The sequence below is a fragment of the Magallana gigas genome, chromosome 6, assembly GCF_963853765.1.
Source record: "Magallana gigas chromosome 6, xbMagGiga1.1, whole genome shotgun sequence".
In the NCBI taxonomy this organism is placed as follows: Eukaryota; Metazoa; Mollusca; class Bivalvia; order Ostreida; family Ostreidae; genus Magallana; species Magallana gigas.
This window is the reverse complement of record NC_088858.1, coordinates 27,318,116-27,344,902: the sequence shown is the minus strand read 5'-3', so window position 1 is coordinate 27,344,902 and position 26,787 is coordinate 27,318,116. Positions and strand designations below refer to the sequence as shown.

General features: G+C 34.2%; 1 protein-coding gene across 17 annotated transcripts in view; it reads left to right on the top strand.

Annotated features, from left to right (window-relative positions):
* The window catches only part of LOC105333338 (ryanodine receptor), a 135,131-nt gene that overhangs the window by 20,170 nt on the left and 88,174 nt on the right, over positions 1–26,787 (top strand). For all 17 annotated transcript variants that reach the window (XR_010714559.1, XM_066087047.1, XM_066087037.1 and 14 more), the window contains exons 7-15: positions 4,832–4,928; positions 15,465–15,558; positions 15,715–15,789; positions 16,005–16,161; positions 16,255–16,422; positions 25,436–25,557; positions 25,668–25,792; positions 26,374–26,438; positions 26,607–26,742. Coding sequence is in view for 16 of the 17 variants with exons in the window: in XM_066087047.1 (XP_065943119.1) it covers positions 4,832–4,928; positions 15,465–15,558; positions 15,715–15,789; positions 16,005–16,161; positions 16,255–16,422; positions 25,436–25,557; positions 25,668–25,792; positions 26,374–26,438; positions 26,607–26,742 (1,039 nt within the window). In the remaining variant the exon portion in view is untranslated. The remainder of the gene's footprint in view (positions 1–4,831; positions 4,929–15,464; positions 15,559–15,714; positions 15,790–16,004; positions 16,162–16,254; positions 16,423–25,435; positions 25,558–25,667; positions 25,793–26,373; positions 26,439–26,606; positions 26,743–26,787) is intronic.

Sequence of the window (26,787 nt, the reverse complement as noted above, 5' to 3'; positions counted from 1 at the left end):
GCACTTTAAAAACTTTTATATCTACATGTACTTTGTTATTCATTAAACAAATTCTTTAAATGTATTTAAGAGAAATGACCAGGTGTAAGGTATGTTTTATAGGCAAGAATTAATTATGAAAGATTGTAAATGAAACGCTATTTAGTATCCCCTTTCTCGAGGCCAAAGAAGATATTTTGATGACATGTTCATTATATAATTAATCCAATTTATTGATAACCAAGAATTGTCAGCAATGAATGTGCCAAAATTAATTCATATGAAACGCTAACGAGTATACAAAACAGTATTCAAAATTCTGTATTAGCATAATTACACGTTCCTTTTATTTCTCCCACTTTTTTAAAAATAGTAATAATAAATTGTAACAATCAACTCCATTTATAAAATAAAGGAATATGAATTAATATTCATTAATTCTCTCAATTATATTTCTCGTATGAGAAGAAATTGGGGGAGGTAACTCGCGTTAAAAACAAAGAACAGTTTTCACCTGGGACTGGTTTCACAGTACCGCGACGGTGTGGACAAGTTGAGAAGCTGTACCGCGAGGATGCGCGGTTTTACCTGAGTTACATGTGCTAAACCGCGATCAATTTCACACCTCAAGGACTTGCGGTAAATTCGCAAACCGTGTTGGCCGTAGTGTATTTTGAATTTGAAATTTTTCTTGACAATTACTGTTGCACTCATTAAAGGCACATATCACTTCTTTATAGAAATTTGAAAGGTGTTTTATGTTTAGGTCTTCTGTCTTTGTTACATTGGTATTTAATAAGTAGGATATGTCTACTGTAGACGTACTTTTGTCTACGTGGTATTAATTTACGCTATGAACGCAGGCACAATTTTTCCGCGGAATTTTTTCCCAGTGTACTTAAAGTGCATTTTGAAATTTTGAAATTTTGAAATTGCATTACATGAATAAGGATAATCAGAAGTTACTACATTATATAAAACTTGCATATACGTGGACCCAATGTATATCGTTTTTATCTATGCAAACTGTCAAACAAATTTGTATTGAGAATTCACATAATAAATAATTTAATCTCCTAAAGATTTGAATTTTCTGTAAATTTACTTGCATGAAATTTAAACTTCTCCCAGCTTGAGATAACGGCATGTGTCAAACGACAAATAGCCCCAAGCGGGTCTGTCTTTCAATGACCCAATTAACTACACGCTAAGACCCGTGTTTTTACTGCAATTTTTAGATCCCTTTGTGCTCTGACTTTTAATTGATAAAACTGATCAACTCATAATTTAAACGACATGTGAACCCATAAATTGACAGTAAATAAAGATTAAAATATTTATTTGGCTTTAAAAAAACGACATGCATATAAACAGATAAAAAAGAAACAGTTCATTGAAATCAGTTTAAAAAACCTGTAAAATTACATGGACACATGACAACATATGCAGAATGGTTTTGCTTCTTACTGTCTGATGTGCCTTGACTAGCCACCCTGCATGAATGGGTTTCAATGTTGACAATCGTAGATCTACGTTTAAAGACTGCATTGTTTTTCCCCTTTTCAGTTCTTTTTGAATTTGATCCGCGTACCACTCAGAAAACTGATTCTTTATGCATTTTTTGAATTCGTCATTTCCAGCAAGATCTAACAGTTGTAATTCTGATGTGCAGCTAGCTGGAGCTTAGCGCATCCTGACGTTGTTGCGAGTCAGCTGATCTTTGAACTCGTTTACTTGATGTGCTTTGAAAACGTCAAATATGCACAAAGCAGGTACATTGGAGCGACACAATGGCAATTTTTCTCTCACATTTTCAATATAAGGCTGTTTAAAATTAATTCTACGTTTAACGTAACCCGCGCGCGTAGGTTTCGGCGAAATTGTCGTTTTGAAAAAACAAACAAATCTGGATTTGAAAAAGTCGTTCCGGCTTGGGTTTTCATTTAGCGACTGAATTCTACATCCTGTATGAGAGAAAAACATGCTCAAGACAGCATTGAGGTATTTAGTTTTTACAATACGAAGAACACGACAGTCTATGCCACTTTCAAAGTAAAAAAACCCAACAATAATGGATCAGACAAACATATGATCGAAGTTGGCAGTAAAAATCTGATTCGAGATTGTTTAATGTCGGTTGTCAAGTCACAGAGCCTGAACCATGCTGCACCAACTTCCGCCCAAAAAGGCAAAAACGAGGTTTGTTGTATATATTTATTTAAGTGATCCATCAACAACTTAAATGACTACCCATCTTATTTAACAAAAACTCAGAATGTGTACGGTTAAGTTATTTTTGCATTTTTTTAAGAAGGGGAAAGCTTAAGTAATTTCTTACCACCGCTGTACTGAAAAGATATAAAAAGAGTTTTAAAAATTATACCTTTCTCCATAGACTTCAATATTAGCTTAAAGATGTGATAAATTTGTTCCTTTTTAACTTTTGTTCAATTTCAAAGGTGAATGACCCTATAAAATTATTCAAAGATTTCAGTGTTTGAACTACCAATATTTGGTTTTAAATATAATAATTGTGGATGCAACACCTTGAAGTGAGGCAATGCATTAAGTCAGCATAATTTACTGATTTAGATAAGAGTTTTGACATGATAATGACTGCAAATCCCTTTCATTTGAAATGTATCTACATTTTTAATAACATGTTCAGGAATAATAATTCATTTATTCACAATATATAATAGGAAGAAACTAACAGGTGGCCCAGCTAAAGTGGAAGAACGGAGAGAAGTGGAATACACTTGTAGGGTGGCAGTTATTTCAAGAACCCTGTCTTGAGTTCTTAGAAGTAGGTACAGTGAATCTTACAACACAACTCTGATATGTTAAATTTTAAAATGTGTCATTATGAAAATGTATGAAATAATATCATTATTTTGATTGTAGATAATCTGTGAATCACATGTGTTGTGCAACATTTTCCCTGAAAAGAAAAAGTTTTCCCTTCGGTTGCTATGTTGATGTAAATCCATTGGATGTACATCTTGATGTGCTTGCAAGTCACTCCACTTCTCATCCAGTATACATGATGTACCCACAGAAAGGATATAAACATAAATTACACAAAAGTATATGCTTTGAAAATGCAAAAATTAACATGGACTGAATCCTACCGTATGTATTATATGACGGTGTTGATGTATTGATAACTGAATGGGTGACTTTCAATAAATACACACTTGTTTGAAATTTTTGTTTGTTTATTTTTTTCCTCCCTCCCTCGTAGGTTTTAAATTTTCATGTTACGTTAAACTATATTAATTTTAAACAGCCTAAGGTACTATAATTTTTTCAACATAATCACATGCACTCTGAGTTGAACCAGTGATTTGATGTATGGGTAATATGCCAATCATCAGGGAATGGAAATTTCGGGTGAACCCGATTCGTTCCTTCTGCGTAGATAACTTGAGGGGGGAGAAAGTAGCCCAACATGGTACGTCCAAGGAGGACAGTTATCTGTCTTTTATCCTCAAGTCCAATAATAGGGACCTGTTTTGATCCTTTTTCCTCTAATGTGAAATCACCTACAGGCACAATGTAAACATTTGTCTGTCTTTTATCCTCAAGTCCAATAATAGGGACCTGTTTTGATCCTTTTTCCTCTAATGTGAAATCACCTACAGGCACAATGTAAACATTTGTCTGATCGACATTGATGATCAGGTCATCGGGAATACGCTTTTCTGTAACGATTTCTTCAATTTTTGACAAAAACAATTCTTTTTGTTCTGGAAAATTTTCGGGTAATTTTTGTGCAGCTTTCATACCCTTGCGTTGGACAAAATTTAACCGTCGGAGAAATGATTTAGCCCAGGAATTGTTTAAATCAATAGATCCGCCGAATTCAACCAGATGTTGACGATTTTTAGCCATGATAATACCATTAGCAGCAGCGATAACAATTGCTCTATTGACAATACCTCCCAAAAGTCGAAGATTTTTATGTAGTCGATAACATCTTTCTCAAACGTGCCCAACAAAGTTGGTCTTCCACGTTTGTCGCACTGGAGTCCGTCCTGGAATTCATCCGATTCTGTTGTAACTTTTTAAAATGTAAGATTTTTTCATTGTTCTGATGCTACTCTCATTTACTGGCTTTCCCAACACTTTACTAAAATGTTTAGAAGCTTTCATTACCCCATTTTCCACAGCGTACTTTGCCATTTTATATCTGTGCTCTGCGGAATAATGGTTGTATTTGCCTCGTTTTCTTTTAAGGGATTAAGACACTGCTTGTACGACAGCCCCATTTGCTGCTGAAATTTCCACAGATTTTTCAGGTGTTAGATATGGGTTGGGTAAATATTCATCATGTGGTGTTTCACAAGACGATTTTAGCCAGCGTCGTAACATCTTGACGGCTAACTAATGACTACCGACCAGTGCACAACCGATAATTACTGTTCACTGTGAACAGTTCTTACAATTTAAGTCCAAAGTTGGACATATTCTAGGTAATGAAAATTGCTCAGAACTAAATTTAATAATAATTATTTAAATGATTTTTTTTTCATTCAAAGAATCCGTGTGAATTTTTACCCGCGGATTAATTTGATATTGTGATTCCGCGGAATTATGACCCCGTGAAAAAAATATATCTACAGTAAATTATATCTTCTAATGCAAGAGTTTATTAATTTGTAAATTAAAAGACTTTTTTTTTTGGTTAACATTTTTTTTAAGAATTCTAGAATTTTTTTATTTATGTGTTGCAAACCTTTATTATTTTCAATTCAATTTTTTGTCCCATTTGAAATTAGCCTTGCGGGGGTATTAGTCCCATTAGGACAGTCCTTGTTTTGATAAATTCCTGTTATATGTGTACTTGTAGCATATAGGCAGTGGGTCCATGGTGATTGCCTCCTTCCAGCAGACTCTATGGACAGTGAATCCAATGTCTTCTGGTGCTTATAGACTCAAGTCAGTTGGTAAGTCAAGTCTAAGGGAAAAATGACTTGCACTAGGGTATGCACCTCTTGATTTGGTTTCCAACAGATTATACTTAACTTCAGAATCAAGATGTATTAAGTCTAGCATTTAGGAAAGGACTGCGAATGATAGCATTGTCTAGCCGCCTAACTAAAAGTCAAAGTTGTCTAATTAAAATTAATTTTTTATAATAATGTAAACATTTATGTATATTTTCATTTTATATAAATGATTTGGTCAAACAAAGAGAGATAACTTTGTATTTTGGGTTAAAATAGCTCATTTCATAATAGAAAATAACAGAAAACGGAAATGTTTTTAGCTCGCTTGAGCTGAAAGCTCAAGTGAGCTATTCTGATCACATTTTGTCTGTCGTCTGTCCGTCCGTCTGTCTGTCTGTACGTCTGTCCGTAAACTTTTCACATTTTCAACATCTTCTCAAGAACTACTGGGCCAATTTCAACCAAACTTGGCACAAATCATCCTTAGGCAAAGGGGATTCAAAGTTCAAAGGGTCACACCCGTTTTCAAGGGGAGACCTTATTGTTATTCTTCGGATTCTTTTTCTTCTTCTTTTTTATTCTTACGATTTTTTGTGCACGCGATATCTCAGAAATGGCTTGACCGATTTGCACGAAATTTTTAGATCTTACCAACTATGTTCCGAACCTTATCGGAAATAATTTTGGTTGATGACGTCATTTCCGTTCTTGAGATATTGGCATTTTAAGGATTTTTAGGGGGTTGGTTTGTCCAAGGATGTTCTCCTAAACTACAAATGATATTGATTTCAAAATTTCAGGGATGATAGACAAAAGATTGTTTATCAGAACAAAACCATTCCTGTTAGTTTAGCACACGAAACACCAGAGCTCTGTAGGGCTCGAAATTTCAGATATGAAAAGCGTCGTAAATTTTCGTGCTTTTCTTTATTTATCTCTTTTCTGGAAAATATTTTGTTATAACATGTAATGTAAAAAAAAATTAAATTTACACGACCTTTTAGCTGATATCAAGAAAAAGGGGCTGGCCCCTTAAATTAGGGACTAAGAGGGGTCTAAGGTCTTTAATCTATAGCTCCTCACTGAGGGATATTTTGTAATAAATTATAGCAGCAAATATGTTTATCTTACAGTTATGAAGCTCAACAGTATAACGATTTTATCATGTGATATGTAATTAGGGGTTTTTAGGGACCAGAAGTCTAAAACTTTGATGCTCAATATCTCAAAATGGAGGAAAATTTTGATAAGCAATATTGAACAAAAGATGCTCAAAATATTGAGCTTAACAATAATCAACCATAATTTCTTTGTTATGCGGTCCTTAAAGGGAGTTACAGGGTCGGCCCCTAAAACGACCCTCTCCAGATATATCGAGAACGGTACAAAATTTGTAATTACTTGTTGAACAAAAAGTGTTAAAATTGACAAGAGCTTTTATTTAAAATCATGAAAGAGGGGCTGGTCCTTCAAATAAGGGGCTGAGGGGACTCTAAAGTATTTTAATGATAACTTTTTACTGTGAAATATTTTGTGATACATTATAGAAGCAATTATGTTCATTCTAACGGTATTCACCTATATATGGCAATCATTTACTCCTATGTTACGTAATTAGGGATTTTAAGGGGCCAGAAGTTCAAAACTTTGATGCTCAATATCTCAAAATGGAGGAAAATTTTGATAAGCAATATTGAACAAAAGATGCTCAAAATATTGAGCTTAACAATAATCAACCATAATTTCTTTGTTTTGCGGTCCTTAAAGGGAGTTACAGGGTCGGCCCCTAAAACGACCCTCTTCAGATATCTCGAGAACGGTGCAGAATTTCTAAACACTTCTTGAACAAAATGTGTTTGAATTGGCAAGAACATTCTTATGACATCAAGAAAAAGGGGCTGACCCTTCAAATAAGGGGCTGAGGGGGCTCTAAAGTCTTTTAATGATAACTTTTTACTGTGAAATATTTTGTGATACGTTATAGAAGCAATAATTGCTTCATTCTAACGGTATTCACCTATATATGGCAAACATTTACTCCTATGTTATGTAGTTAAGGATTTTAAGGGACCAGAAGTCCAAAACTTTGATCCTCAATATCTCAAAATAGAGGAAAATTCTGGAAAGCAGTATTAAACAAAAGATGCTCAAAATAATGTGCTTAACAATGTACAACCATATATTGTTTGTTATCTGGACCTTAAAAGGAGTATTAGGACTGGATATTAAAACGATTTTTCCCAGATATCTCAAAAACGGTAACCAATTTCTAAACACTTAGATAGTCAGAAACTAATTAGCCAGGAAAGCTGAAACTTGTGTGGAAGTATCCTCAGGTAGTGTAGATTCAAATTTGTGAAAATCATAACCCTGGGGGTAGGTTAGGGCCACAATGGGAGGTCGATGTTTTACATAGGAATAAACAGAGTAAATCTTTAAAAATCTTCTTCTCAGAAACTAATCAGCCAGGAAAGCTGAAACTTGTGTGAAAGCATCCTCAGGTAGTGTAGATTCATAGTTGTGAAAATCATGATCCCCAGGGGTAGGGTGGGGCCACAATGGGGGGTCAAAGTTTAACAAAGGAATATGTAGGGTAAATCTTTAAAAATCTTCTCAGAAACTAATCAGCCAGATGTTTCTTTATAATTGTTAAGACTTTGGCCTCCCGAGAAGGTTCAGAGTTTGATGTACGTTTATATCTTATATATAAACTATTGTTAAGGATCATTTTGAGAACTGCAATACTCAACATATGATATGACTATAAAATCATCTTGTTAGAAAAGGGACTAATGATTATAAACATAAGAATATCCAGGGGAAAATGGATTTTATTTATACAGGATCTACATGTATTATTGTACATTGTCCAGATAGTTTGTATTATGACTCCATTAAGCTGATTTTATCATACCTATTGTTCCTCAGGTGAGCTATGTGGCCCATGGGCCTCTTGTTATTATTATTTTTCTTTTTTTGTCTTACAAATTTTGTGCAGGCGATTTCTCGGAGATGACTCGTTCGATTTCCTTCAAATTTTCAGGGCTGATGCCTAGTCATATGAATTTTATACCGCCGGAACAATTTTTAAAAATTCACTTCCGGTCGGAAGATATCGTCGTTTTACGATTTTTAAAAGTCAATTTTGTCGGCGATGTTTCTCAAAAACGAGTAAAGATAGAGAACTGAAATTTTCAGAGATGATAGATCTAGCAATATCCTGGTGTACCTCGGTCAAGAGAGTGTTGGCCGTCACCTCCGGTCATCACCGGAATCATATTTAAAAAATGAAAATTTTCAACTTTTTGTTTTTAGCTCCCCTGAGCTGAAAGCTAAAGTGAGCTATTCTGATCACATTTTGTCTGTCGTCCGTCTGTCCGTCTGTCTGTCTGTCTGTCTGTCCGTAAACTTTTCACATTTTCAACATCTTCTCAAGAACTACTGGGCCAATTTCAACCAAACTTGGCACAAATCATCCTTAGGCAAAGGAGATTCAAAGTTGTGAAAATTAAGGGCCACACTTGTTCTCAAGGGGAGATAATTAGAAATTAATAAAAAATTTCGAGAAATTTTCAAAAATCTTCTTCTCAAGAACCAGAAAGCCAGGAAAGCTGAAACTTGTGTGGAAGCATTCTCAGGTATTGTAGATTCAAAGTTGTGAAATTCATGACCCCCTGGGTTAGGGTAGGGCCACAATGGGGGGTCAAAGTTTTACATAGGAATATATAGAGTAAATCCTTAAAAATCTTTTTCTCAGAAACTAATCAGCCAGGAAAGCTGAAACTTGTGTGGAAGCATCCTCAGGTAGTGTAGATTCAAAGTTGTGAAATTCATGATCCCTGGGGGTAGGGTGGGGCCACAATGGGGGGTCGAAGTTTTACATAGGAATATATAGAGTAAATCTTTAAAATCTTCTTCTCAGAAATTATTCAGCCAGGAAAGCTGAAACTTGTGTGCAAGTATCCTCAGGTAGTGTAGATTCAAAGTTGTGAAAATGATCCCTGGGGGTAGGGTTGGGCACAAAGGAGGGTTGAAGTTTTACATAGGAATATATAGAGTAAATCTTTAAAGTCTTCTTCTCAGAAAATAATTAGCCAGGAAAGCTGAAACTTATGTGGAAGCATCCTCAGGTAGTGTAGATTCAAATTTGTGAAAATCATGACCCCCGGGTGTAGGGTGGGGCACAAAGGAGGGTTGAAGTTTTACATAGGAATATATAGAGTAAATCTTTAAAAATCTTCTTCTCAGAAACTAATCAGCCAGGAAAGCTGAAACTTGTGTGGAAGCATCCTCAGGTAGTGTAGATTCAAAGTTGTGAAAATCATGACCCCCGGGGGTAGGGTGGGGCCATAATGGGGGTCGAAGTTTTACATAGGAATATATAGAGTAAATTTTTAAAAATCTTCTTCTCAGAAAATAATCAGCCAGGAAAGCTGAAACTTGTGTGCAAGTATCCTCAGGTAGTGTAGATTCAAAGTTGTGAAATTCATGATCCCCGGGGGTAGGGTGGGGCCACAATGGGGTGGTCGAAGTTTTACATAGGAATATATAGAGTAAATCTTAAAAATCTTCTTCTCAGAAAATAATCAGCCAGGAAAGCTGAAACTTGTGTGGAAGCATCCTCAGGTAGTGTAGATTCAAAGTTGTGAAAATGATCCCTGGGGGTAGGGTGGGGCACAAAGGAGGGTTGAAGTTTTACATAGGAATATATAGAGTAAATCTTTAAAATCTTCTTCTCAGAAACTAATCAGCCAGGAAAGCTGAAACTTGTGTGGAAGCATCCTCAGGTAGTGTAGATTCAAAGTTGTGAAAATCATGACCCCCGGGGGTAGGGTGGGGCACAAAGGAGGGTTGAAGTTTTACATAGGAATATATAGAGTAAATCTTTAAAATCTTCTTCTCAGAAACTTATCAGCCAGGAAAGCTGAAACTTGTGTGGAAGCATCCTCAGGCAGTATAGATTCAAAGTTGTGAAAATCATGATCCCTGGGGGTAGGGTGAGGCCACATGGGGGGGGGGTGCTAAAGTTTTACATTGGAATATACAGTAAATCTTTTAAAATCTTCTTATCAGAAACTAATCAGCCAGGAAAGCTGAAACTTGTGTGGAAGCATCCTCAGGTATTGTAGATTCAAAGTTGTGAAAATCATGACCCCCTGGGTAGGGTGGGGCTACAATGGGGGGGAGGGGTCGAAGTTTTACATAGGAATATATAGAGTAAATCTTTGAAAATCTTCTTCTCAGAAACTAATCAGCCAGGAAAGCTGAAACTCGTGTGGAAGCATCCTCAGGCAGTGTAGATTCAAAGTTGTGAAAATCATGATCCCTGGGGGTAGGGTGGGGCACAATGGGGGGTCGAAGTTTTACATAGGAATATATAGAGTAAATATTTAAAAATCTTCTTTTCAGAAATTAATCAGCCAGGAAAGCTGAAACTTGTGTGCAAGTATCCTCAGGTAGTGTAGATTCAAAGTTGTGAAAACATGATCCCTGGGGGTAGGGTGAGGCCACATTTGGGGGGGGGGGGGTTAAAAATTTACATAGGAATATATAGAGTAAATCTTTTAAAATCTTCTTCTCAGAAACTAATCAGCCAGATGATTCTTTATAATTGTTAAGACTTTGGCTCCAGGACAATTCTTTGGCCTCACAAGAAGGTTCAGAGTTTGATGTAGCTTAATATCCCATATATAAACAATTGTAAAGGATCTTTTTGAGAACTGCAATACTCAACATGTGATATGACTATAAAATCATCCTGTTAGAAAAGGGACTAATGATTATAAACATAAGAATATCCAGGGGGAAAAATGGATTTTATTTATACAGGATCTACATGTATTATTGTACATTGTCCAGATTGTTTGTATTATGACTTCATTAAGCTGATTTTATCATACTTATTGTTCCTCAGGTGAGCAATGTGGCCCATGGGCCTCTTGTTATATATTTTTTCTAGGGATGTCAAATCGGTCAATTTTTAGTAATCGGTTACTCGGACGTTTTTCCGATCGAGTACCCGGGTACTCGGTAAAAGTGTAAATAAATATGAACAAGTACATTGACGGTATGTTGTAGTTTGGTGCAACGATGGACATCAGTTTTTTAAAGCCTTTGCCTTCGACCATTTGTAACGGCATGAAATCAAACACAACCATATCAACAATCGCACGTGTAATATCATGAATATCATCTGTCTCTTTTCCCGAGAATTTACGGCTTCTTGGAGAATTGACAAAATTTGTCGTTCCCCCCGTATAGGATGAGTTTACTTCGCACAGCTGACATTTTACTTTTTTTGAATCTTCAGTTCTTTTAAAATATTTCCAGGCCTTTGAAGTCGGTGGTGGCATTTTGGGTCTGTTCAATTTCTCTTCTGTGTGCTATCTAATTTATATAATAGACTATATAAACGATGTTCATTGAAAACAAATCATTAAAGTAAGCCAAAATAAGGGTAGAAGACAGCCAAAGGTGAGAAAAGCTAGATAACCGGTGGTTGGTCACGATAATTACTATATAAACACTGCCACAGGCGATAACGGTCATTTAGTATATTTAGAGGTGTAGGAAATTCTAATTATGTACAAGTGCAATGGACATTTTAAGTTTTAAAACCGATGTTTTAATGCATTATTAAATCAACTTAGAAATATTAAAAAATATACATCCGAGTAACCGAGTATCGATTTTAGTATTCGATACTCGGACGTTCGATCGAGTACCCAGTTAACTGGGTACTCGTTGACATCCCTAATTTTTTCCAATTAGATGATAGTGACACTTTTACTGATTCAGAACATGTAATTTGTTTTAAAATCGATCAAGGCATTCTCGAGAAATTAAGTGTCAAAGTTCTGAAGCGAGAGTCCGAGTAGCTCAGTCGATAGAGTTGTGGACATGGCCCAGGCGACCAGGGTTCAAGCCTCGAGTGCCGCAATTTTTTTTTTCTATTTTTCGCTTAGATCTACGGTTTTATCTTTGAATTGATAAGTTTGATCTAATGTATTCAAAAATCGTACGGAAGACCCACTCGTTGCTCGCAACGAGATCGAATCTAGTTATTCTTTTTTTCCTTACACATTTTGTGCAGGCGATTTTTTAGAGATGGCTCGTTCGATTTTTTTCAAATTTTCACTGATGATTCCTCGTAATCTGAATTTTATACTGCCTAGAAGATTTTTAAAAATTTACTTCTGGTCGGAAGTTATCGTCGTTTAACGATTTTTTAAAGCCAATTTTGTCTGCGACGTTTCTCAAAAACGAGTAAAGATAGAGGGCTGAAATTTTCAGAGATGATAGATCTACCCTTTTTCTGGTGTACCTCGGTAAAGAGAATGTCTGCCGTCACTTCCAGTGGTCCCTGGAAGCAGATTTAAAAAATGAAAATTTTCAACTTTTTTGTTTTAATTTTTTTTCTTAAAAAGATGATAGTGACCCTTTTACTGATTCAGAATATGCAATTTGTTTAAAAATCGATCAAGGCATTCTCGAGAAATTATGCATCAAAGTTCTGAAGCGAGAGTCCGAGTAGCTCAGTCGATAGAGTTGTGGACATGGCCCAGGCGACCAGGGTTCAAGCCTCGAGTGCCGCAATTTTTTTTTTCTATTTTTCGCTTAGATCTACGGTTTTATCTTTGAATTGATAAGTTTGATCTAATGTATTCAAAAATCGTACGGAAGACCCACTCGTTGCTCGCAACGAGATCGAATCTAGTTATTCTTTTTTTCCTTACACATTTTGTGCAGGCGATTTTTTAGAGATGGCTCGTTCGATTTTTTTCAAATTTTCACTGATGATTCCTCGTAATCTGAATTTTATACTGCCTAGAAGATTTTTAAAAATTTACTTCTGGTCGGAAGTTATCGTCGTTTAACGATTTTTTAAAGCCAATTTTGTCTGCGACGTTTCTCAAAAACGAGTAAAGATAGAGGGCTGAAATTTTCAGAGATGATAGATCTACCCTTTTTCTGGTGTACCTCGGTAAAGAGAATGTCTGCCGTCACTTCCAGTGGTCCCTGGAAGCAGATTTAAAAAATGAAAATTTTCAACTTTTTTGTTTTAATTTTTTTTCTTAAAAAGATGATAGTGACCCTTTTACTGATTCAGAATATGCAATTTGTTTAAAAATCGATCAAGGCATTCTCGAGAAATTATGCATCAAAGTCCTGAAGCGAGAGTCCGAGTAGCTCAGTTGATAGAGTTGTGGACATGGCCCAGGCGACGGGGGTTCAAGCCCCGAGTGCCGCAAAAGTTTTTCACTCATTTTCGCTTAAAATTACAATTTTATCTATGAATTGATGAGTTTTATCTATTCTATTCAAAAATTGGATGGAAGGCCCACTCGTTGCTCGCAACGAGATCGCATCTAGTTCTTCTTATTCTTATTCTTCTTCATCCAAATTTGTCCAGGCCTTAACTTAAATACCCTTTGACATTAAGACTTCAAACTTGGAACATAGGTAGATGGTATTGAAAAGGAATGTACGCCACCAAGAGTTTTGACCTTGACCTATTTTGCTCTTCAAGGTCAAGCTTCTCATAAAAAATATTGTCCTGACCATAACACAAGACTCCTTTAACAAACAGACTTTTAACTTGTATCATGGATAGATGGTATATAACCTAGTTGAACCTTACCAAAATTTTTGACCTGGACCTAAAATTTTTATTTCAAGGTCATATTAGAAAAAACTTCATTGTTCAACTTCTGAATATATTTTGACAGAAGGACTTCAAACTTTAAACAAAGAACAATAATGATACACTTAGGTGTACTATTGAACAATGACCTTGACCTTGTTTTACTCAAGGTCAAATTAAGAAAAAATAATAAAATTTTGTCTGGGTCATAAGTTTAATACCCATTGACATTAAGACTTCAAACTTGGAACATAGGTAGATGGTATTGAGAAGGAGTGCACGCCACCAAAAGTTTTGACTTTGACCTATTTTGTTCTTCAAGGTCAAGCTTTTCATAAAAAATATTGTCCTGACCATAACACAAGACTCCTTTAACATACAGACTTTTAACTTGTATCATGGATAGATGGTATATAACCTAGTTAAACCTTACCAAAATTTTTTACCTTGACCTAAAATTTTTATTTCAAGGTCAAATTAGAAAAAACTTCATTGTTCAACTCCTGAATATACTTTGACAGAAGGACTTCAAACTTTAAACAAAAAACAATAATAATACAGTCAAAACTGCCGTAGCGGTCACTCCTATTAAGCAGTCACCTTTCGTATGCGGTCATTTTATTTCCTCCCGATGAAAAATCCTATATAATTGCCCTCTAAAGAGCAATCACCTGTCTAACGCAGTCAGCAGTCATCGTCTTTTGATCCGAAACTGTACAGTCGACATGCATTAGGCGGCCATCTTGGCCGGTCACATGATTTACACCCGGGGATTTTAAACATGGCTTCCGAATGTCGGGTATAAATGTAAACAATAATTATACGCTTGAGGCGAGAGAAACCAAATTAATCGATGTATTTATAATACATAATTGGCAGATCAGATACGAATGGGAATCAAGTAAATTGTTTAAACAAGTATTAACAATATGTTTGTTTTATAAACATGAATGATATACAGGTGTCAAAAATGTCCGCGGCGAGGCAAGAGAAAATTGCTTGATTTAATAATATGATTTTGAGTTCAGATACCGTCGGTTAAAAACTTAATTGTTGATTTGTATTAAAAGTGTTTGTTTCTATATATACGGTACTCATGAAAATAGTGTTAGTGTTATAATTGTGAAAATGTCGGCGACAAGGTTTTACCACGTAATCATATGACTTTTTTGAATAATTTAAAGAAATATAAAAATTGCATGCGCAATGCATTGTAATGTATTTCTACTAATTTGTAAATATAATAGATACTATAAAAACATCAAATCAATTACTTTATCTATCATTTTGATACATTATGCTAAATATCAAGTATATAATTGAAATAAAATTGAATAATTGTTCTAAAAATGGATTTATTCAAAGTCTCTATTCAAAGGCCACCTCTGTTAAGAGGTCACTTTGGGTGCCTCCCGCAGGTGACTGCTTAATACAAGTTTGACTGTACACTTAGGTGTACTATTGATTTATATATGACCTTGACCATGTTTTACTCAAGGTCAAATTAAGAAAAAGATAATAAAATTTTGTCTGGGTCTGGGTAACATATAGCTGACATCATTCTTTTTCAATTGTTAAATTTGTCCCATATTACAATCCTTGGGGAGAAGGGGAGACATGTGTTTTTTTTGTAAAAAAACAATACCCACTAGTTTTATTTTGATATAAATTGATTAGGATTTGATTATACTTTTAAATAGAAAACTTAGTTTTTGAATATCTGACAGGAATTCCGAAATATTTGGATGTAAAATGTAGGTGGGAAACGGGCGTTAGCGTTCTAAGTTCTTTTTTGAGCACATTGCAGGAATTCATTGGTATTTCAACTACCATAATATACAAGTAATGTGATACCACAGCTTTTAGAATAATGTTGATATTGTTGACAGGATATGTGTTTGGTGGTGATGTCCTTCGTCTATTTCATGGACACATGGACGAGTGCTTGGCTATTCCTGAAGCTGGGAGTGAAAATGAGTTCAGGTAATGAGCGTTTATTGTTAATACAGGTATTTATAAATTGCTATACTATTTTGTGTACTAAGAAGAAACGAACAACAAAGCTTTGAAAAACAGATTCAGATAAACAAATTTCCTTTCTATTTTTATTATGCAATGTAGTGTTATTTGATGTTTCAGTGCTGTAATGTATGAAACTGGAGCTGTCTGTAGCCATGCTCGATCTTTATGGAGGATAGAAATCATCAAAACAAAGTATTAAATTAATGCATTCAAGTATTTAACACTTGCATAAATATTCGATATTTTGATGCAAACTTAAGCAAAACTGAAACTCTTTTTTGTAGCTAGATCAGCTTCATGTACCTTATTTGATTCTTTCATTTTCATACTTTTATATCATCTTTTTTCATGTGGGCATTGAATATGAAGCTGGTACTTCATTTTTAACATACTGCTTTCTGTTACAGATGGTCAGGGGCTTTCATCCAGTGGGGACAGCAGTGCCGATTACGTCACGTGACATCAGGGAGGTACCTGGGCGTGACCCACGATAAACAGGTGATTACAGTTCACCGCAACAAAGCAGCAGAGAAAGCCGTCACCTTCTATCTCCTGCAGACCAAGGTAAAGCCAGGCATAGTTCTGTATAGGAATCATGTTGGGAAGTGAAACCAAGATGATGGTTATTGCATAAAAAGAATATTACTTGATTTATAGGATGAAAAGAAACAATTGGAAACATCGGAAGAAGAGGGGATGGGGAAGTCTGATATTAAGTACGGAGACACCATTGTGTTTATTCAGCATAGTGACACAGGACTGTGGCTCTCCTACCAAACAACGGAGGTCAAGAAGAAAGGGGTCGGCAAAGTCGAGGAAAAGAAGGTTAGTATTGGACACCTTATTTACCAAATAAATGTATTTCGCTTGCAGAAACATAAGCTAACACATTTTGATAAACACTATATCTGTAGAAAGAAAAGACTGGATGAACACTGTACATGTAGAAAATATTTTGGGGGTTCATGGATATATGAGCAAACACCAAAGATTTTTAAAGGCTGAATTTAAAGTAAATTAAATAATTAATTGCTTTACAATATGTTCCTTGGAGGGTCATTGTTCTTAGACAAATGTCAAGGGGTAGCTGATATATATTTTCTGAGCTACATTTGGGAACAAGAACTCCAAGGCCTTTTGTGGAAATGACACTGAATTTATTGTGGTTCTTGAAGTAATAATGAATAAATGGTTTCCACAAGTACACCTACGTGATCTATAATCATATACAATTATAATATTACTAAAACACTCATTTTCAACATTCACTCGTTAAATTCATCGTTAGTTAAATAATATTTAAATTACATATATTGATTAAAATAACTCACCAAGTATAAGAGCAATATGAACTTGTAGATAATAGTCGGGTTGAAAAGCTATGAAGCTGAGTATCAACCGTCTGTCTTGGGTGGCGTCATGATATTAAATCAAAGTTTGTGCTAAAAATTAGATTATACAAACGGACATGCACACTCACTCACTCAAACCCGAAAAACCAGTCTAACACACCCATTCATTCACTGATCCACCCGCCAAACGTAACCACGTGACCTCTCATACTACTATCATACTATGAATGATTGTATGAATAAATGAAGTGGCGTGAATGTAAACAAATGAACAATGGGAAATGAAAACATGAAATGTTGAAATAAATGAACTCAAATATGATAACTAATTAACTAAAATAATTAATCCTGTGACATTCTCCCCTGTCTGGAGAAAAAATGTCTCCTGACATTTTGCTTCAGATTAATTATGGACAACAATTCTGAAAACAATATAGCGACTGAAAATAATAAACATAAAACTATACATTTTCTGTGCCATTCTCTCTATGTCAGACATACCAAACTTCAACTGGCTGGTACCATTCTCTGTATCTTTGAGGTTTATTTCTCTCTCCCTAATAGACCTGCGTGGAATGAAAACATTAGTATCTGGGGCCAAAATTAAAAATATTTATGTTTCCCCTAACGCGACTGACCCAATTAAATCCCGCCGACTGAATTGTTTTTTTCATCACATTGAAAATACACTTCTTCTTTTTTTTATAAAGAAACCTTATTTTACCCAAAATTTTTTTAGAAGACCCACATCATTTTCGTTCTCCAATCATTCTGAAAGCCTCGATCATTAACATGGGCGAAATACTCGCTTAATGATCGGTAACTTTGCCGGAATTTCCTCTGAAAGAGAATGTGTTCTGATGAGTTCAAGATCATGTAAATTAACCCCAGAGACATTAAAATGATAATCATTTAATTCAATAGACGTTTCCACAGCCTCAGTTAACCCCTGTTGTGATTAATCGATTGTCTTATCTTTATGGGTATAAATACGAGTGAGGCAACATGAAGTCTACTGTGCATTGAAAATGTACAACCGATGTTTATTACTTTTAGTGTTGATGTCAGAATTAGTTAGTAACTTGTAATTAGTTAATAACTCTACCAAATTCATGCTAAACTAATTATTAAACAATATGCCTACAGTTATCTTAAAATTAAAATGATCCTCTACAAAATGGTTGTAATTGGGTCAAAAGGTTGGACTAATTCCTCCAAAATACACAGAAGTACAGAGACTGATTTTATTTGTCATTTAGCTAACACAATTCTGAAACATTTCATCTATAAAATGTATGAATACATCAAATAAATTAAATTTAATCGATTGGATAAGTTTTGAAAACTTTTAGAAGTTGTTTTAATTTTTATTAACTTGCTTAAAGTTTAATCCAATTTTAATCAAGGTTGGATCTGTGTATATCATCATTCCTGTAGGTTATGCTGTATCAGATATTTGAAAAAATTAAACAGTTCTCTTAACTTTGGCAAATTTCAAATCAACAAATACAAAAAAAGTTGGTTTTGGTTATGACTAAAATTTAGATGAAATTACGTGTAGGCCAAGTTACAAAAATCTTTAGTATCTTTTTCCTTGTCAAAGAAGAACATTCTCTGCAAGTGTAGTGATTTTGTGTAACCTTACTGTTGTAGAATCATTAAATATGACTTCACAAATATTTACATTTATTACATTACCTTAAGGTTATCAAATATTATTGTTTTAATATACTTTTAGACATTTTATATACCAAATTTTGAAAAAATAATCGATACTTTGAAGTAGGTACATTATGATCATTAAAATGATATTTAAATATTGGTTTACATGTACATCAACATACAAATGATAGTGAATGTACTCATGCACATCTAGTCATTGAATCAAACATGTTAAAATTTAAGATGAAGAATATCAAATTAAGAATCCGATATTAAATTTGGTGTACATTCCATCGGCACAAGTATTAAAATTTGTTTTACAACGTTATATTTTTTTAGTGTTGTAATTAATTAAAGAATTGATTTATTTTTTCCATTTTTAATTTATAATGTATTTTATATCGTGCTCTGACAGAAAAAAAAATTATTTACCTACCTACCTACCCAACTTCAAAATTTAGGGTCGGGTTAGGGGAAACATAGATATTTCTAATGATGGCCTGGCTACACATTATCATCTATATTTGGTAAAGACAAATTAGAATTACCGTAATGTATTGTGTATAATACGCACTCGTGTATAATACACACCCCCGAAAGTTGACCAAAAAATGGCGAAAAAACAGCAGGTCCTATGTATAACACGCACCCAAAAAATGGCGAAATCAACGGCCGCCATTTCCCCTAAAACTATCGATGTTTCATTATAATTTTATAATCCATGCGCAATTTCTTTAATTTTGTGATCGGAACATAGGCCTAGCACAGCGATGAAAATCGACGGCTGCCATTTTTCCAAATAACTATCGTTGTTCAATGATAATTTTATAACCCAAGCGCAATTACTGTAATTTCATGATCGGAACATGGTCCAAGCGATATAAGAGTCAAAGTTCTTACAATTATCAAAGAAAACATTTTATTGTTTATATTTACATCTTTCTTTTAACAAATTAATAAATTGATTGTAAAAAGTAAGTTAAATTAAATAAATTGATGTTGTGTACATCAGTACATTAGATAAAAGAAGCAGCCAAATTGTCTCCTATGGGAATCTGACATCATTATCATTATTTTTTGCAGTCCAGGATTTTTACGAGTTGAAGTATATCAACTCAGTATAGTCACTGCAAAGGGGTTTAATTCCCATCACTGGGTTAAGTGCCATTTTCGTATTGATGGTCAAACTAATACATCAATTATCAAAATGCAATGATATGAATCATGAAAGAATAGCTTCTTTTATCGGAGCTAAACATTTTTATCAACGTATTTTAATCAACAGAAAATCATGATTTTCTTTTTGTTAATTGATATCAATCCGCACAAGAATATAGGTTCAAGGAAAATCTGATGACACATTTCATATACTAAGGATACATTATTGTTGCCATCAATAAATTATATAAAACACATCAAGTATGTTTCTTCATAACCAAGAACATTTTTATTGACTGATAAAAATATCACTATAATTCAATTTGACGTATTTGCATGTAGTGATATCCGTGTTGTAATGGCTTTTATGCAGATGAGCTCAGCTCAGTGGTGGACGTTTAACGTTTTCCCCACACACGATTTGAAATTCAAGCACATGAATGCGTTTCATTACTTACACTTTATCAAAGGTGAAATGATTTTAGGGGGACAAAACAAAGAGTTGAAGCACAAGAGTTAAAAATAATCAAGAGATGGGGGGGGGGGGTCTATGTGATTTGTTCTTTTGTCGAGTTGAAGGTCAGTGTGGCCCTGCAACATGCACATCTGGAAATCTACGTGCCTGTTTTTATACGTCATAGATTAAAAATAGATTTGTGTGGTAGTTAATGTGGGACGATATATAGTTTTGAGCAGTGTTGATTAAGAAATAATATCATAAACATTATGGGTTTTTTTTACAAATCGGTTTGATAAACAGAGGCAAAAAACTATTTTACCTAGTCTAACGTTATAGAATGGCAGCTTGTAGTTACAATGGGGTGCATTTTGGACATGAGTAGAATTTTGTCAGTTTGTGTTTTTGGCTTTCTGGTGTAATGATTTGAATTCTATGTTAAGTATATTATATTTACATATCAATGTAGAATAACTTTAAATGCTATATAATAAAAACAACAAGACTGAAATCTACATGCCCCATTTATCGATTGGTCAGAAACTATGCAGCGACCTAAGAAAAATCACGGACTGCACAGAATATAATCATGAAGACGATTTTGGTGTTTCTTTTAGCTAACGTACTGATGTACATAAACAGTAATTTTGTAAATTTTACTTACCTTTTACAATCAATTTATTAATTTGTTAAAAAACATGCAAATACAGAGGGTTCCACTTAATCTGATCGCGGTTAAAGTGATTATTTGGTTAATATGATATAAAATCAAAACACCGATCCATTTGCTATATAAGCCTTTGTAATTTCTACTGATAATCTGATTGGGAAAAAATGTCATTTTCGGTTAATGTGATACGATTTCTGTCGGCCGATCAAAAAATCAAATAACGTTTTCACACCTCTTCCACCATGTCCACACCTCGTATATACCTCTCACTGTGTAAAAAGCTTGGCACGTGCCTAAAACTTGCAAATAACGGTGCTTCAGGGGATTAGTCACAGCTCAACGCACACAGATGGTCAGCTGGTCGATAGATGAAAGATACCGACATCGATAGTTCAGGACGATCACATTCCAGACGACTCTTGCCTGAGGGCAATTTTGATTGAAAGAAATTGAGAGTAAATAATATAGTGTTGCTTGTTTCTGATTATATACATGTATTCACGGATACAAACCATTTGATGAGCAATTATGGCAATTAGTTCGTGTGTATGTGTACGCGCACTTATGGAATTCGGCTTTGAACTGATGTCGCTTAAATTGTAACAATTAAACAATTTAAGTTTATAAACTAAGGTACAATGAGCTTTGAACACTAGTTACAACATGTCATATAAACGATACTTTAGCTTGTGCGTAATTATGCCGTTTCTATAAGTAACCTGAAATTTCCAATCACAAATCATGCGAGGACGAGGCAGACGAGACAGAGACTGTGGACATTGACGATGAACTTCCCACAAATGTAAATGGTGTCAACAAGTGCATGGAGTACGTGCAAATATTCGTGGAGGAAAACGGCTGTGACAACTATGCACTTCTAGAGCAATTTGAAATGATCGCCCTAAAGAAAAGGCAGTCCAGGATCACAGAGTTCATCGACTGGATTCCGTAAAAAATCGCTCGTGTACTGATATGTGACTGACAATCATATAATGATTTTATTTTGTAGTGCCCATAGAAAATGATTTTATTTTTAGTGCTGAATCAGAAATTCATAAAAAATAAAGTTGTTTTTCTTTCCGGAAAGATTTAGATTATACAGGATCATTCTATCTATAAACGCACTTCCGGTTTAAGATGGCGTCCAATACATCGTATGATTATGGATAAGAGCAATCACATGCAAGTAAATAATGATTTAATCTGTAAAACCAGTAAATAGCGATTAAAAATCCAATAAAAATACTTTGTAATTATTTTATTTTGATATTTATTACATTAAATCGTTAAAATAGAAGTGTGGTTGAAAATAATGCATATACATATATGTATAGGTTGTTTATATTTCATGATTTCCTTTATGAAATGCTAAAACTGGTTTATGTGATATTCGGTTAATCTGATAATATTTGCCTGACAAATGGACAATCAGATTAAGCGGAACCCTCTGTATAAACAATAAAATGCTTCTTGATGATTCATGTGGGTTATGAAGGTAGCGATCATTGTAGAAAAAAATTTCATAACCCACAAACGCGGAAAATGTATTTTTTCTGCTATGTCGCCAGCTTCATATCCCCCATGAATCACCAAAGAAAGCATTTTATTGTTTAAAGAGACAGTACGGTGCATCTTATCAAAAATCAGACTTGAAAAAATTTTCCGATCGGGTTCGGTATTTTTGTACTACTCATGAATGTACAAACTTTCAGAAAATTACAAAGTTTTTCATGCAATAAATCTAATTATTTCATTAAAATTAATAATTACGTATAACCTATCACTTAAATACATCGCAACGTGTTCGGGGTTCAGCCTTCTATACTATTACACATGCGTATTTACTGTAAACAAAACACATGCAGGGCACGCGAAGAATCTCCTGGACAGGTTTGTTGATAAAAATATATGTCTTTTCTACTTCTCATAGGTAATAACTGTTCAAAGTTTTAAAATAACCACAATTATTATTTTGTAAGCATGTATTTTTCATGTTTATCATAGGAGTTGCTACAACCTTAATTTATTTTTTTATAAATGAGGCCCCTTGAGGGGTTATTTGACATATTTATATCTATTCATTTTAAAATGAACCTAAATTGGTAAACCATTTATAAATTACCGAGTAAGTAAGAATGTGTTTCATTTAGGGAATCGCTTTAACCTCGTTTTCCATGATGACCATAGTGGGACGAAGATCTTGTAGTTTACTGTCAATCAAAGTCCACGTGGTACAAATAAGTAATATAAGATTATTCTGGTTTGTACTACCCTTGAATTTCCGGAAGCTCATAATTACGTTAATTAAGTATGTGAAAGGGATTTTCATGTATTTCAACTATTACAATAAACGTTATTTCTTATTTCCTAACCATACAATAGGTAAATCTTAAGTTATTCAGACATGTGTTTTTAGCTGTACTGTCTTTTTAAATATAACACAGGCACCTGACGTTTTTCTAAATGAAAAAAAATCCTTGTACTATAATATATAGTACAAGAATTTTAAAGAGAAAGGTTTAAAACGTCACATGCATGTGATTTATAAAACCTTTTAAAATCTTGTGTCTATATAGTTTTGTAAAAATGGTTTGAAATGTAATGTAAAAATGAAACAAGGTTTTGAAAAGAAGTATAATAACTTGAGGAATGACAGAAGAAGAGACCATCATTTGATCATTTTGCGGATTGCTCTCAGTGAAGTAGATACATGTTCAGATAAATCACAGGCAAAGACGTTATACATTTTTTTCATAATAAAAAATATTAACCTCTACTTAATAATAAGGTACATGTACCGGTATAGAGGGTATATATTTTTGTCCCCCGCCGCAACGTGGTGCGGGGACATAGAAATGCCGGGCGTCCGTCCGTGTGTCCGTGGGTCTGTGTGTCCGTGCGTCCGTGTGTCCGTCCGTCACACTTTTTTGTAAGCGCTCTCATGCCTACAAATTTTGACGGATTTTAATTAAATTTATACCAAATGTTTATACTACTATTACCTTGGTCAAGTTCGAAAATCTTTTTGTTGGAGTTATGGGACTTTGACCACAATATTGACTCCGTTTTATCCAAAAATTGACCTTGTAAGCGCTCTCATGCGTTACTTAAATGTGGCCGATTGAATGAATTAACATTATTTGTGTTGATCGCCATAACAATACATACCAATACTGTTTAAAGCTGCATGGTCTAATTTTTTGGCTACTACAGTATCAAATAATTGTCCATGCAAACCAATTATCTTAATTTTGTTTTGCCAGAACTCACATTTACACTTGATGTCAAAGTCGTAATACAATCAACCCCGCCTCGACGTCAGGGCAAATTTTAATATGAGGCAAAATAACGCGATACCCTTTTTATGACGTTTGTTGTGTAAAAAAAAATTTCATCATTTTTTATTCATTAAAATATGGCTTAATTGACCAGGAAAACTACCGCAATGTCTGTTATTATACACATACTTAGCATAACCATCGTTTAAAAGCGTACACAAAATCTGATAATAAAATCGGACCATGCACCTTTAGAAAAGGTGTTGTTCTGTTTTTCTGTTTTTGTATGCGTAATTTGCAGTCTTAACAATAAGTGAAACTCATATTTATTGCCTTTTTATGTTATGACAACTGTTTTAGTCAGTTCTGGGCAAAAACAAACCAGTTCAATATATGTTTACATTTTGACCCTCAAATGTACAAGATGGCCGAACATATCCCTCTATATAATAATACTAATAATACTATTATCAACAAAGGACAGCAACATTTGACGGAAATTCATACCAACAAAACACATATGCAAACAATAACAAGACTCAAGAAATAAAAACTCTGTATCGTGCTTCTAACTCAATATATGACTTAAATTTTGGCAAGACATTAAAAATACCCCAATTAACCATTCTGAACATAAAGAAAAAGGAAAAATGAAATTTAAAGTCCCTTAAGGTACTTCACTACACCGAGACTTATACTTTTTAAAACACTACGTCACAAGATGGCGATTTAAATGTTTTGTTAAACTGTTTGTATCAATCGATTCAGATGTATATCGTCATAGCTCAGTGGTTAAACTATCAGACTTGTGAACCGCATGTCATGAGTTCGAATCCACCTGGGCCTTTTGTTTATGTTTACTGAATGAAATTTTTGAAAACACCATTTTTTATCTAAAATTGCATTATAATTACTTATTTAAAGATGATCTTTCACGATTCATGATTTTTTATCTTTGATATGTTATGGCCTAGTATGATAAGATATCTATATACTTTATTAATTATTTATTTCAAATTCTGCTTATTGAGAACAGAAAAGGGGCAATAAATGTCTGATTCCTGAAGCATCAACTCGTGTCAGTACTTTCAGTACTTTGATTTGTAGGTTGCTGTAGGTTTTGACTAATCAATAAACGGGGAGTCAATATCAGTCCTGTTAGTTTCTATAGAGCTATGAATTGACTTAAGTTTCCGTATGAAATAGAGGGGATTCTTTTCAGTATATGTATATATTATTATATAAATTTTTCAAATTCCAGGCTGTGATGCTTGTGGAGGGACACATGGATGATGGTTTCACATTCTCTAGGGCTCAAGAGGAGGAGTCCAGGTCTGCCAGGGTCATACGCAAGTGTCAGTCCATCTTCCACCGCTTCAACAAGTAAGTTTCATTGATAGACCTAAGGGTGTTTACAAATATGAAACGTTGTAAAATTGTGCTATGGATTTTACTTTAATTTAATTACAGTTTCATACACAAATTAATTACAGTGTCCTTGATACATTGAAAACAGAGGGTAGAACTGGAATTGCTTGGTCCAGGATAACTCTTTCAGAGGTCCTAAAATGTTTGGAAGATATGATTGAATACTTTGCTCAACCAGACAAAAATGAAGGTATATATTCCTGATTATTTTGTGATCATTATGTTGAGACAGGTAAGATCAGTCATGGACTTAAAGGGGCATGGTTATGATTTTGGTAAAATTCTTTTTTCTGTTTTTATTATACACAATGCTTTAGGAAAGCATTTTTAATAATCAATGAAATTTGAGAGTCAGTCATAGAGCTATAAGCAAGATTCAGGGCTCACAATTCTTTGTCATGTAAACAAGGCTCGTGCCCTGTTTTTGTTGACATAGTTTCAATTTACCTGTAAAAAATATTTTTCAAGCTGATTTGTCTATCTTCTTGTTCATTTTAGGCATAAACGGTTCCTAATTGTTCAACACATTCATTTTAAGTCAAAAACTTGAATTTTCACTTCAACATTTTAAAAAGTGTAAACAAAAGGGTTGTTTACATAGCAAGCTCTGTAACTTGCTTAAAACTCAAGGAATGGCACTCATATTTTGGTTGCCTATTAAAAATGCCTTACTGAAGCATTGTAATTATTAAAATCGGAAAAAATAATTTTTGACCAAAATTGTGACCATGCCCCTTTAATGAAAATATTTGTCTTATTTTTTTAAAACAGAACATGAAGAAAAACAGAATAAGCTGAGAGCTCTTCGTAATCGACAGGACTTATTCCAAGAGGAGGTAGGGGATTGCAGTGTAATAAAAATGATTGATTTACATGTGTATTTTTCTATTTGTAGGGAAGGTAAATTCTGTGTAAAACAGAGTGACAATATTTAAAATACTCATACACAGGTTCATGTATGCAAGATGAAAAATGATGTTATGCTGTTGTACATCTTGATTTAGGGAATGATTGCTCTGATCTTGGAGACAATTGACAAGTTTAGTCAGTACAAGAGTCCTCGACATTTTGCTCACTATGCAGGAGAGGAGGCTGCCAGTACCTATGAAGACATTGCCAGTTATCTCTACCTTCTTCTTGGTATGCTCACTTTTTAATCTGCCTTAAGTTTGATATTATGCCTTA